The 14915-nt window shown below is 30.2% G+C and overlaps 1 protein-coding gene across 1 annotated transcript; it reads left to right on the plus strand.

The window, feature by feature from the left end:
• The first annotated feature begins 12012 nt into the window (after window positions 1–12012).
• Window positions 12013–13474, plus strand: LOC115987363 (anthocyanin 5-aromatic acyltransferase-like). Its single transcript, XM_031110885.1, has one exon. The coding sequence runs from the start codon at window positions 12022–12024 to the stop codon at window positions 13396–13398; it is 1377 nt and encodes a 458-aa protein (XP_030966745.1). The 5' UTR covers window positions 12013–12021; the 3' UTR covers window positions 13399–13474.
• Window positions 13475–14915: the final 1441 nt, after the last annotated feature.

Consider the following 14915-nt stretch of genomic DNA (forward strand, 5'->3'; position numbering starts at 1 on the left):
ATTAATCCCTGATATTTTAAAATTTTAAAATTAAATGTTAGCTTATTTAAGTGTAACGACATTGTATTGGGGATTTAACATAGGCCAGGGATTTAATTTGTCAATATTTAGGTTTAGTTTGTTATTTTTTTGAAATATAAATTTAATTTTTTTTTTATATAAAATGTATAGTTTAATTTATTATTTTTAAAACTATGGGGTTTGAATTGTCATACTTCCTTATTATAGGGTTTAAAATATAATTATTCTAATAGAATAAAGTACTTTTTTTGTTTTGTTTTTTTTTTTTTTTGAGGTGAAAGAATAAAGTACTTTGTACATAAAGCACAGTTTAGTATTTCCCAACTTCATCACGCTTCTTACATGAAAAATGTGACATTAATTTAATTATTTCCCAAGTCAAAGTTACCATCTAACTAGTTGGCATCGTGAGTTTTAGTTAGTTTAATTGATAAAGTTTTTGATCGTTGTATAAGAGATCTGTGATTCAATTCCTACCTACACAAAAAACTAATTAATATTTTAGTTTGATGATAAAAAATTATTATTAAGAGCGAATGCTGGTTGGCATAAATTTCATATGCATCGTGAGCGTTTGGTTTCAGCTGAAACCAACGTCCATGTTTTCATTTCCGCGTTTCTGTCATTTATTTTTTCAGCGCATGAACAGTAAATTTACTGTGCAGAGACAAATTACTGTTTATGCATTGTAGCAGCACTGTTCATGTACTGTAGCAGCACCGTTCACACATTAAAAAATATTAAAAATGGGTCCCATGGTACTTTTCACATATTTAAAAATTATTTTGCTACAATTTTTTCAGTTTTTAGTTTTCAATTTCAGTAGCAATAAGCTCAATCCAAACGGACACATCATGTCTACATTTTTCCATTTTCATATATGTGAAAGGGTAAAATACTATTTTGGTTTCTAAACTTTGCTCAAAGTTTGTTTTTCATTTCTAAACTTATTTTTTTTTTTTTTCATTCCTAAACTTTGTAAAGAATTTTTTCAATAATTTAGGGACAAAAATAGGAATGAAAAAAGAATTTTTTTTCAATAGTTTTATAGATGAAAAGCAAACTTTTGGTAAAGTTTAAGAATACAAATAAAAAGATTTCAATAGCTTAAGAATGAATGATAAACTTTTTAATAGTTTATGGACAAAAATAAACTTCTTAAAGTTTAAGGATGAAAATTTCTTTAAACAAAATTTAGTAACCAAAATTATATTTTATCCTACGTAAAAACAAGCTATCCATGTCCTTTTTTTGATATACATAGACAAGCCATGGGTACCACCAAGTCCTATATAGGATGACTTTACTGAGTCAGTCCTGATGTGTGTACTAGGCAAAACGAGTCATTCTTCTCTCTCTCTTTACCCATGGCAAAATCCTCCACAATCAAAGTTCTTGAGCACTGCAATGTCTCTCCCCCACTCAATTCAGCTCCACCAATCTCCTCCCTCTAACATTCTTAGACATACCATGGCTATTTTTCTCTCCAAGCCACCCATTGTTTTTCTATGATTATCCCTACACTACTTCTCGTTTCACATTCACAACCCTCCCAAACCTCAAGAACTCTCTTTCCCTCACTCTCCAACACTTCTATCTCTTAGCTGGGAACCTCACAATATCACCCTTTGAACCATGCAAGCCAGAGATTATATATAGCCAAGGTGACTAGGTTTCATTAACTATTGCTGAGTCAAATGAGTATTTTAACCATCTCTCTGGCAATTATCCAAGAGATGTGAATGAGTTTCACTCACTTGTGTCCCAACTAGATGATAAGCAAGTGCTTATTCCTTTGCTAGCTATTCAAGTTACAGTTTTTCCAAAGGCAGTCATTTGTATAGGACTTGCTTACCAACTTCTTGTAGCTGATAATCTATATATATATAAAACCGAAACTTTTGAAACTCCCACAATTTTTCACGTCAGCACAATATTTAAATTAAATTAAATTTTCTACCTCATCACTGTTTTCTTTTTCCAATGCAAATTAGACTTCTAGCCAAATAAGGACACTCTCCCACCGCCTCTACTCTCTCTTATTTAAGAATTGCTTGCGTAGAAAACCTAAGCCCCAAAAACTATTCGTGGAGAAGATGATGTTTGAGGACCTTCACCACAAAGTGAGTATTGAAACTGACATCTTTTTATAAAGGTTGGTCAATATCTTATATTTATATGTATGGCCATTGGTCACCACTATTTTTTTTTATTTTAAATTATTTTTATTTTAGATTTTATGATTAAATTTGCTATTATCTTCTTTTGCCGCAACACAATTTTCTCCTTAAAACTTATTTTTTTTCAAGATTTTTTTTGAGGGCGGCTCATGCTTCACAATTCACATATTCCACTTATGTATTGGACTCCTCTCCTTCTTCGGTCAATGCATCAAGGTTAGGGTTATTTAATTTGTTCAATAAAAATTATAGATTTGTTGCTTTTTCTTATAAGTTTGTCAATTGTTGTTTTGTTTATTTAATTGCTGGGCCTGAATCTTTTAATTAAATCTTCAAATTTTTTTAACCTTTTAAAAGTTTTAATATTTTGAATTTTAACATTTAAAAGGTAACTCATATTTCTCTAATATTTCTATGTTGTGTAGACATTTTTTTTTTTTGTTTATTATATTTCTCCATTGTGTAGTCACATAATTTTTGTTTTGTTTTAATAAATTCTTGGCTCAAAATCTTCTAATTGTTTGGTTTACATATGAATTTTTAAGTTCATTTTTTGCAATACATTTAATTGTTTGGCCAATTTCAATAGTAGAAAAGCTATAATCATGGAGTCCCTTCTTTCTATTGTATTTCTCTATTGTGTAATTATATAAATATATATATATATTGTTTTATTTCAATACTTTTGAAGCTTTGAATCTTCTGATTTTTTTTTAAATTTTTTTTTTGGCCTTTTGGAAGTTTTAACATCATAACTTTTGGGTTTTATTTTTTCTATTATCAGAAATTATCTAGAAGATTTCAATGAATATCCATGGATTATTATTTTTGAGGGTAACCCATTTTTATCTTATATTTCTATTCCTAACTTTTTTTTCCTATATTTTTTCTTTAATTGTCCGTGTTTACGTCTCTTTTGTTTTTCTTATTTTTACTTTCATAGCGTATGTACATGTTGTGTATGTTCTTTGATTCTTTCTTTAATGATTTTTGTGTGAGTATGTGTCATCGTATCTGGGTACTTAGGCAAAATCTATAAAGACTAAAGATGCTTCTTCTTTTTTTCTTTTTCTTTTTTTTTGTAATGAATCTTGTGTTTTTCATGACTTTAGTGAGTCATATTCTTAATGATCGAAATGGTTTTGTTTGACGTGGATTTTGTTCATATTGGTTTCAAAGTTTATTTCTTGGCTTATATTATAGATTGTAATATATTTATTCATCAAATTGTTTAGTTGAGTTTGTTTTCGAAATTGTTTTCAGTGTTGGACATTTTCTTGAAGCATGTTGGTATCATATATTAAAATACTGTTAAGATGATAATAATAATAATATAGTTTAATAAATGTCTGAAACGTATAGCTGTTAACAAATGTTTTAGCTATATGATTTTATTTTACAAATTCAATTTTGGTGTTGTAGTAAAATAAACAAAGATTAAATTATATATTGTACTCAATACATTTCCCGTGCATCGCATGGGTTAGCGACTAGTTTTTTTTAATTTTTGTACCAAATGGGTTAATTTAGTGTAGAAAATGAGAAGTCTAATATAAATAAATCATAAAAAACATAATCATATATCTAACTTTACATATAAAATTAGAGGAAGAGAGAGTTTGAATGGTTTTATATTTATGAGCATTTTTTTTTTTTTGTATAACTAAAAACAATTCAAATTTATAAGTAATTTATATAATATATCATGACTATATACGGTCCATTATTAACTAGGCAATATATATATATATATATATATATATATTTATTGTTTTTTAAAACCAAAGTTTAGAGAAAATTCAATTAGAATCAAAATAGAATTTTGCTTTTGTTAGCTTTTCGTACAAACTAATTTTTTTTAAAGATTTTTGTTGTTATTCTTTCTCTGAACTCATGAACACATTTTTTATATTATTTCTATTCAAATATTTTGTATGTGAAGATATTGAATGTGACAAATTGTAATTGAGCTTAACGATTCCATGCACCTATTCTTATTCAATTTAAAAGATACTATTTCACCAATTTATTATTTTATTTTGTGTTATATTTAATAGAATATCACATACAATAATTGTGAATTGATATTGTAAATGTAGTATTTAACAGTGATTTTCAAAATTATATATATAGTAACAATGTAATGAGAAACTTTACATAACCAATATTATGAAAATTGTAAGGAAAAACTATTTTATTACTTGCAAATATCCTAGTCAAATTATATCTTATATGTTTAATAACTTAAACTAATATCAATAGCATTACTACAATTCATCATTTCCTTACAAAGTGATTGAATAATGATTAAAACAAATTCTATGGAGGATTCAATGAAGCAATGAATTCAATTTAATGTGTCTTGTGAATTTTTATTTTAAAGTAAAAATCTTGCACGTTAAGTGCGACTTTTTTGTAGTATGCCCATTTGAGATATATATCCACAGTTTTTTGATATAGACCAGGCAATTGGCAAGATAAAAAGTCCACAGAGGATGTGGCCCAGACAAGTTGGCTGCATATACAGTACTCAAAGATGTCATCAATTCTTTCTCAAAAAAAAAAAAGATGTCATCAGTTTCCATGTGAATATGTTTGTGTAGTACTCAAAGATGTTACAAGACTCTGACAGTAGGGACCTTATTTGCTATAATGGTTAAAAGGCCTATGTCCTATATATGTTGGTGTAGCATGGAAGAATCTATGGAACTCATGCTATAATAAGCATTTCTTTGAGGAAATAATGGTCCAAAGTTTCAATTAGAGAAAGCTTAACTATTAAGTATTTGAGCCAATAGATAAGTGATACCAGGACCTAATTTACCATTGGTTTCTACATGTGTTATGGTCTTTTCAGCTCAATATTTGATTTGCCTGAGGGGTTTCTGCAGGTTGTGAAATCTGCCTGAGGGTGTTGGCTCTGTTTTTATCAAAGTGTGTAGGCTTTTTGTCTTGTTTATTATATGAAAACTATTGAATTATCACAAGGATTAAATTATCTCATTTCAGTTTCTTTTAAGTGCGTTTGTTTTAATTTGTTCAAGTCAAAAGTTTATGAAATGATATTTTATTATACTATTCTATATAGTTGTTGTGGGATCTTATAATACTTTTATAACATTATTAATTTTCTTGCTTGGATGGATCTGCATATTCTAAGAGCCGTATCTTTCATTAATCTTTTTAGAAGATCCTAATAATGAATATGTGATAGGATCTTTACATATAAGTGGTGAAGATAGTGTTCCACAAGCTCAAGTAGTTAGCCAAATGTCCCCACCCCAGGTTGAATCCATAGCTAAGAAAACACAACGTGGCACCAACTTCTCCGTCCAAGATGACAATCTTCTTGTGTTTGCATTTCTCAATGTTAATCAAAATTCAGTGCAAAGTACTAACCAAAAGAAAGGAACTTACTGGAATAGAATTTCAGAGTACTACCACAAGTGGAAGACCTTTGAGTCTATGCGTACTTAGACTTCTCTAACGAATCGATGGTCAACAATTCAACAATGCACCAATAAGTTTTGTGGGTATTTGTCACAAATCGATTCAATGAATCAAAGTGGTATGACCTAGGAAGACAAGGTACATCTTACAAAGAAATTTGTGTTAGTTTGATAATTTGTTTAAACTATTTCAAGATACTAATTATAATATATTTGTTAATTTTTCAGCTTAATAAGGCAAGACAATGGTATCAAGCATTTCATGGTTCCACATTTCCATATGAATATTGTTGGAATCTTTTGAAGCACTCACCAAAATGGTTGCATACTATTTAAAAGCATAGACCAAAAGGAGGGATATTTGAGACAACATCTTCATTTTCTAATCTAGAGTCAATAGATTTAAAGGATGAAGATATCCCACATGTTCCCAATGTATTGGAGAGACCACCAGGCAAGAAGGCTGGGAAAGAAAGATTGAAGAAACAAAAGAGCAAATAAGGTATATCTTTAAATATGGAAGCCTCATTAAATGCCATAATGGAGGAAAGAAGAAAAATGAATGAGATGAAAATAGCTACTATTGAAAAAAGATGTCTTGCAAACCATAAGTAGGAGATGGTGCGAATTCATCTTGAGGATAAAAAACTTACAACGGCACAAATGAAAATGGAATTGGAAATAGAAAAATTGAAAGAGGATAGGGTAATGGAAAAATTGAGATTGGAGAAGATGAAGGAGGAAAAAAAATTATGATGATGGATGCAAGTGTGTTGCCACCAATGCAACAAGAATATATTCATTAATGCCAAATAGAAATCCTTGAAAAGCGAAGGAATTAGCTTGACATGGGGTGCTCTTGTTTTGTATAATTAGGAGAGCACTTTAAACATGTTTTGTTGCAATGTGATAAAACTGACTAGAATATACAAGGTCACTCATTTTTATTTTATTTTATTTTATTTTATTTTTGCTGCAATGTGATCCCATTTACTAAGGATAGTAGTTGTTATCTACTATTATTTGATGTATTAGAAAATTTTCTTTTTATATTGTGAGTAGTCGATAGATTTGATGCTATTGTTATTTAAACTTTGCATTAGAAGGTTATATATATATTGAAAAATATGATCATTGCAATATTATTTATACTGAAAAATGTATGATCATTTGAACAAAATGATTGTTGAAAATGTATGATCATTTGAAATATATGATCGGTTAAATAAAATAGTTGAGAAATATGATCGTTGCAAAATTTGAAAATGTTGTTATGAAATTAAAAAAATATAGCTGTTGGGAATGAATAAAGGAAGAATAAAGAAAGATTAAAAAAAGAATAAAGAAAGAATAAAAAAAAAATGAAGAAATAATATTTAAATAAGATAAAGAATGAATAAAGAACCTGTTAGAAAGTGTAAAGGTAATGTAATTATTTACTTTTCAAACAGTATAAAAATTTGAAGAATCTGCTAGAGATTCTCTTCTCTAATCTCATGTGAGCCATTATGAATTTATTTCATTTGTAAAAACTTTTTCTAATTTTAAGGCATATAGCCATATATCTCACTATCGAACAAATTTTATGGGTCCTCATGCGCTCACTTATCAAAATGTGATACTTGCAGTCACAGTATAAGGCAAAACCTTATCAACTTTTGCTAATGTGTGATTTTGTACCTTGGCTTATTTTTGCTTTACACTTTATAAGCAAAACCACATTTTAATATAAAGGAATTACTATATTTAAAAAGAGAAAAAAGAAAGAAAGAAACTAATAATAACATGGTCATGTAGTTTTCTAAATTTCATAAGTATCCAAAACCATATATATCAAATCTAACCGGTCAGGACTACTTGTTTGTTGATATTTATTGGAGAGTTTGATGGAGTTTGTAATGGGCGGAAGAGTTACTTTGTTGCTTATTCCATTGGGAGTAAAAGAAGTACATTACATCCATGTATTTACAATTCATGCAACAGTATTTGATATTTCTGAAAGGTGCTCTATTTGCTTGTAACTAGCGTTTGATATTAGATAAAATAAATCTTGATTTTTGTTTCCCTTGTGATGGACCTAAAGAGGGGCAGACATGCCAGGTATCCACATCTTAGTACCTATCAAGAAGAAAAGAAAGCAAAAATGATTTATGTACTAGTGGCAAGCAAAATCGGAGTAGCCAAAATTATGAATATCTTATGAGAGAGCAATACAAACCTCATGGCTGATGGGTGAAAGTCCAATAACTGATAGTCGAAAGCATCACTAACTTATGCTCTAACTCAAGTAGCATGGGTACATTTAGAGTTTGAAATTATCTCACAATAGAATCACTCTGTACATTTTAGCTAAAATAAAGTAGAATAAAAAAAAAATTACATTCTAAACATTATAATAATTTCAAAATAAACAAATTAAACATTGAGGTTTTAAAAAGTAATAAATTAAGCATATTGTTTTAAAAACAACAAATTAATCCCTGATATTAAAGAATTTTCAAATGAAACGTAAGCTTATTTAAGTGTAACGACATTGTATTAGGAATTTAACATAGGCTAGGGGTTTAATTTGTTAATATTTGGGTTTAGTTTGTTAATTTTTTGAAATATAAAATTTAATTTGTTTTTTTTATTTTTAAAATGTATAGTTTAATTTATTATTTTTAAAACTATAGGGTTTGAATTGTCATACTTCCTTATTATAGGGTTTAAAATATAATTATTCTAATAGAAGAAAGTAGTACTTTTTTTTTAGGTGAATAGAAAAAAGTACTTTGTACATAAAGCATAGTTTAATTATTTCCCAACTTAATCACGCTTCCTACATGAAAAATGTGACATTAATTTAATAATTTCCCAAGTCAAAGTTACCATCTAACTAGTTGGCATCAATTTTATTTTTATATAATTTCCTTCTACCTGGTTGGCATCAATTTTATATGCACCATGTTCTGCACTTTCCATTTTTATATATGTAAAAAGAAGTGATCCAATTCCTTTTTTTGATATAGACAAACCGTGGGTCCCACCAAGTCCTTTATAGTATGACTTATTGAGTCAGTTTTGTTGTATGCAAGGTTTTTAGACCTGGACCGTTCATTAAACCGTAAAAATGAGATGTTCAAGATTTTTAAGGTCGAACCGAGATTAAATCTAGATCGAATCATGATGACGTCATAATTATTTTAAAATATAAATAAATATATTAAATTAGTACATATAGAAAAATTAACTAAAATAATTCAATTAAATATTAAAACATATATTTCTTTATATATTATTAGTTAAAATCCATATAAGTTTTTTTAAGATAATTCAACTAATATACCAATATCAAACCCAAATCTCTACTTCTCAATAATAATAATAACACCTAAATTTTTTAGAATATTACAAGCGATACTGTCACACTTTAATGTCCAAGTACTTTGAAAGCTCTATCCTTTGCACATGAGCTGGGCTTCCAGAATATTATCCTTGAAGGTGATGCGTTGAACTTAATTCAAGCGTTGAAGGCACAAGAACAAAACTTACTGCCGTGGGGTCTGCTGGTTGAAGATGTGAAAGAGTATGGAAAAAAATTTAGAAGAGTATTGTATTCTCATGTTAAGAGAAATGGCAATAGTGTAGCTCATAATCTGGCCAAATATGCTTTACGCATACCAAATTTTCAAGTTTGGATGGAGGATGTTCCATCCCATATTGTTCAGTTTTTACAGTTGGATGTAACTCATTTACGTTAATGAAATTCATAAGTTCATTCTCCAAAAAAAAAAAAAAGTACTTTGCGCGTGGTAACCAATGACATGGGGTTTCCTTGGCACCCTTGATGGATTTGGTTCGTGACAAAGTTTACTTGGATAGTTGGTCAGTGACTCAGTCAGAACTTTTTGATATATTATTTTTTAATTTCATTTCTTAAATCATCAAGAAATCCCATTATTTCTTTGACTGTGTTTGGATTGCGCGTTTGCGCGTCCACGTTCACTATTTCTGCATTTTCCTTTTTCTTTTTTTTTTCCAAGCCGCAGTTGTTGACCAGATTTTCCATGAATAGTGCTTAGATGTACTGTTTAAAGACCCACAAATTACACTTTTTTATAACTTTTTCATTAAAAATGGGTCCCACAATACTATTTACACATTTGAAAATTATTTAGTGTTTTCAGTTTCAATAAAAATAAGCTCAATCCAAACGGACCCAAATTTGTTCTCAGTTTTCCCACCTTTTATACAAACACACGCATAATAATAATAATAATAATAATAATAATAATATATGAACCTAAAAACAATGAAAAAAAGAAAAGAAAAAAGAACAAGAATTCGTTGACCTCAGTATATCAATATCACGTGGGCATTAGGGAGGGATTCAAAATAGAAATGACATGTAGTCTGAAACTCTCAACTCCGACCATTCATTTTTCCGCTATCCTTTGTCATTTCCAATGCAGTCACATGCTTGGGTTCATAAAACCAAAAATCAGTACAAAAGAGAGCCAAAAAAATAAAAGCAAAAGAGAAGTTAGTATCTGGAGGTGAGGACGAAACAAAGAGGAAGAGTAAGATGTTTGGGTTAGTCATCTGGAAGTTAGTCACATGCTTGGGTTCACATGATGAAGGCTGCTTGCTGTGAGGGTTGATTTCTTCATTTTTGCTTTTTTCCTTCTTCTTCATTGTCTTCTTCTTCCTCTGCTTCTTCTTCTTCTCTGTTTTTTATTTTTTATTTTTATTTTTATTTTTATTTTTCTCCCTTTCATTTGGTTCTAGATCTAAAAAAACCCAAAGTACTGCTGAAGTATTGGCAGAAACTTTGCCCAAAAAGGAACCGTCCGAACCTCAAAAACCGATCACGGTTCTTAGAACTGTACGGTCTGGTCACGGTTCACACGGATCCCTGCTTTTTTTCCATAGAGCGGTTCTTGAAGCTAAAAAAATTGCAAAACTGAGAGGTTTGCGGTTTTCCCGATCGGACCGTAACGGTCTGGTTCGGGTTTCAAAACTTTGGTTGTGTGTACTAGGCAATAACCTGTAGGCATGGCAAATTGGTCTGGTCGGGTCGGGTTCAAGTTAAACGGGTTGCAAGTTAAAAATGAGTCATTTTAAGCGGGTTAAAAAGGGGTTTGGGTCAATCGGGTTGTGGGTTGGGTAAGACTGACTCGTATTTTTCACATGAATTTTTTTAAAAAAAAGAAAATAACATGTATTTGCCATTTAGAATGTCATGCAACAAATTACTTGATGTAAAATACATTATTTTAAATTTACCACTTATATCAAGAATGAATTACACTTATTCAATAATTTTAAAATTATATAAATCCTAGCATTACTATCTAAAACAAAATAACATAAAGATAAGTAAAAAAAAAATACACAAGTTTTTTTTTGAGAGAGTTTCAACCTATGACGTTCACTTTTGCTGATAGCTTTTTATCATAAGATCAAGACACCAATCAGTTTTTGGTGTAGGCGGGTATTGAATCCTAAATCTCTTATATAACCATTAGAGACTTTATCAGATGAGTTAACTGAAACTCACAAAATACACAAGTTTTATTTCTACATAATATCAACATCCCAAAATATAAAAAAAAAAAAAATTACAAATGACTTATTGGATAATTCATTTGACAAAGAATAAAAACATATAAGAAATTTACAATCTTGAAAATTAATTTTATAATCTATTGTCAATTGTGATTGACACTCTATTTCAATTTGAGATATATATTAAAATTTAATTGTTTACTTATTTATACATGATCTCCTTTATGAATATCATATTATTATTAAGTAACACACACTTTACAAAATATCATAATTTATTTTGAAAAGCCGTTTATTTTGGACATAAATTGTTAAAATAAAGGTCTAAGCATTCATAATTTATGTTAATTTGATACTTTGGCTTCACTATTTTCACACTTGTGAATGTTTTTCATATGTGTCTACAATTTTAAATCTATGTTTTTAATAATACTGTAACCAGATTATCTTGGCATGTACTTTGTTATTTGATATTTAAAAATCTTTATTTATTACAGAATACTCAATTATTCATCTTTCAATTAATTTACATATAGTTATGTAAATGTTTCAATTGTTTCCTTAAAGTTCACAACAAACAATTAAACCAATACTGTCTTAATTTCAATTTTTTTTTACCAAAAAAAAAGTTTTAAAAAATGGTTCGGGTCGCGGGTCGGGTTGGGTTGACCTGCAAAAAACATGGGTTGGGTCATAGGTCAACTTGTTTTTGCTTCGGGTCAAAAAAATCAAGTTCAAGTTAGGTATTTTTCGGGTCGGATCAAAAAATTTTGACTCATTTTGCAACGTTTAATAACCAGTCATTCCTCTCTCTCTCATCCATGGCAAAATCCTCCACAATCAAAGTTCTTGAGCAGTGCAATGTCTCTCCCCCACTCAATTCAGCTCCACCAATCTCACTCCCTCTAACATTCTTAGACATACCATGGCTATTTTTCTCTCCAAGCCAACCATTGTTTTTCTATGATTATCCCTACACCACTTCTCATTTCACATCCACAACCCTCCCAAACCTCAAGAACTCCCTTTCCCTCACTCTTCAACACTTCTATCCCTTAGCTGGGAACCTCACAATGTCACCCTTTGAACCATGCAAGCCAGAGATTATATATAGCCAAGGTGACTCGGTTTCATTAACTATTGCTGAGTCAAATGGGCAATTTAACCATCTCTGTAGCAATTATCCAAGAGACGTGAATGAGTTTCACTCACTTGTGCCCCAACTAGATGATAAGCAAGTGCTTATTCCTTTGCTAGCTATTCAAGCTACAGTTTTTCCAAAGGCTGGCATTTGTATAGGACTTGCTTACCAACATGTTGTAGCTGATGGAAGGACTTTCAACAACTTCATGAAGACTTGGGCCTCATTTTGTAGCTTTGGTGACTCTTTCTCTATGAAATCATTACCTAGTTATGATAGGAAGGTCATTGTGGATGCACTTGGGCTAGAGGATATTTTCTTGAAGGAGTGGCGGAGAAGAAAATCTTTAAAAGAGATTGCTATAGGAAGTGAAGATAATGTAGATTTGTCCAACATGGTGAGAGCAACATTTGTGGTGGGCTTGAGTGACATGAATAGGATCAAATCATGGATTATTGCTAAATGCAATGAGGAAAATAAGTCACACCCGGTTCATTTATCAGCCTATGTCCTAACATGTGCATTTATATGGATTTGTTTGGTTAAGGCCCAAGACGGTGTCAATGAGAAATGTTGTGGGGAGGATCCAAATTACTTCGGGTTCATTGCGGGAGGTATTACCCGTTTGGACTTTCCGGTGCCCGCTTCATATTTTGGTAATTGTGTTGGTTTTGGTCGATCGATGGCAATTAGGAAGGAGCTAATGGGAGAAGATGGGGTTGTTGTCGCGGCAAGAGCTATTGGAAGCACTGTAAAGACTTTGGATAAGGCAATTTTTGGAGATGCAAAGAAGTGGATTTCGGATTGGAAGGTGTTATTCGGGTTGGATCTCAATGTTATGGTTGCCGGGTCACCAAAATTGGATCTTTATGAAACGGATTTTGGGTGGGGAAGAGCCAAGAAGATAGAGGAGATTTCAATTGATTGCATGAGAGCTATTTCACTCACTGAGAGTAGGGATGTGGAGGGTGGCATTGAGGTAGGCCTAGCTCTACACAAAACTAAAATGGATGCTTTCACCACTTTCTTCACCCAAGGTCTCAGGGCTTTTCCATGATTTATCTATTTTTAAGCAACCCATGATTTATTCTAGTTAAAGAATTCACTTGTTGGATTCATAATTAATGTTTAAGTGAGAAATCCTTAAGCTTTTTTGTTTGTTTCTAACCATTTTTTTCTAACCATTCGTAGTAATCAACGATGATATTTTCGTTTTTAGTGACTCTTTTTCTTTTTCGTTTTGATTTTTTTTTTTTTGGTATATATATATATATATTTTTAAAGCTCAGGTACCTTTGCGTAGATTTTTTTTTTTTTTTTTTTGAGAGTCTCAATTTATATCATCCTCTTCTGATGATGTTCTTTATCATCAAACATGGCCGGCTAAATGGAGGAATAAGAGATGCGGTTGCCTAAGGCTCCAAGTAAAAAAAAGACCCTCAAATTTTAAACAATAGGGTTATTTATAATTAATAAATAAAATAATATTTTTTTACCAGATGAAAAACAAATAAAAAGTAGAGAAAAATGCAACGTCCATAATATTTTTTACAACATTTTTATAACTAATTATGTTAAGTAATAGGTTGTTATAGCCTGTTATTGATGGTAAAAAAATAATTATAGTGATATTTTTAAATAGAAAATAAAAAACAACTTAAAACCTAGGATTTGTTGTAAAAAATAATGTGAATGTTGCACTTCTAATAAAAAATATGAATAATAATAAGAGTTTAGTTAACAAACTTTTATTAGTTTTCATCTAAGTCTATCACTAACGCCACTCTTTTACTTACCAACTTACCATTATTAATCTATCACATCAATAAGTATGAAAAATTTTGTGAAATTTTTTCTATCTATAAAATTTCTAAAAAAAAAAAAAAAATTCAATATAATTCATGTTAATTAGTAATAATTTTGCAACTAAAACAAGATAATCAATTTATGTCTTAAGTCCCAAATTGCATTAAGCCACCCCTGTCATTAGACCAAGACACCAATTGGTTTTTGGTATAGGCGAGGATTGAATCTCAGATCTCTTATTCAACTATTAGAGACTTTACCAGTTGAGTTAACTGGAATCCACTAGCTTTATGTAGATTTGAAGTTGAATTAATTCATATAAAATGTATTGATTAATACAATATTTTCCACCCGAAAGCTCCTCTTGAAAAGTCTTTTCATACTCTTCCAATAAACAGAAATGCGATTGTAAATCATTTTCATATTCTTATATATTCCATTTCAATTTTAATTTCATTCAAATATAACGAATCCCTTTGCCAAACCTCAGTATCTCAATCGGTAAACTATCACATTATGCTAACGACATGTTGCAAATAGGCATTGCCTTTTGACGGAGATGCTTCATCTTTCACCATTGCTTTGGGTTAGAATAATTATATTTTATTCAACTATGTATAAACTGTACCAAAAAAAAGAAAAAGAAAAGAGTCTATATAGAAGCGCACACTCTATGCGTAGATTAGAAGAAACATCACCACAAAAGAAACACCACCATGAATTTTTGGTGTGATAGTTACTTCATAAGTACAAGTGTTTGTTAGGGTG

The sequence above is a fragment of the Quercus lobata genome, chromosome 4 (genome assembly GCF_001633185.2).
Source record: "Quercus lobata isolate SW786 chromosome 4, ValleyOak3.0 Primary Assembly, whole genome shotgun sequence".
NCBI classification, from domain to species: Eukaryota; Viridiplantae; Streptophyta; class Magnoliopsida; order Fagales; family Fagaceae; genus Quercus; species Quercus lobata.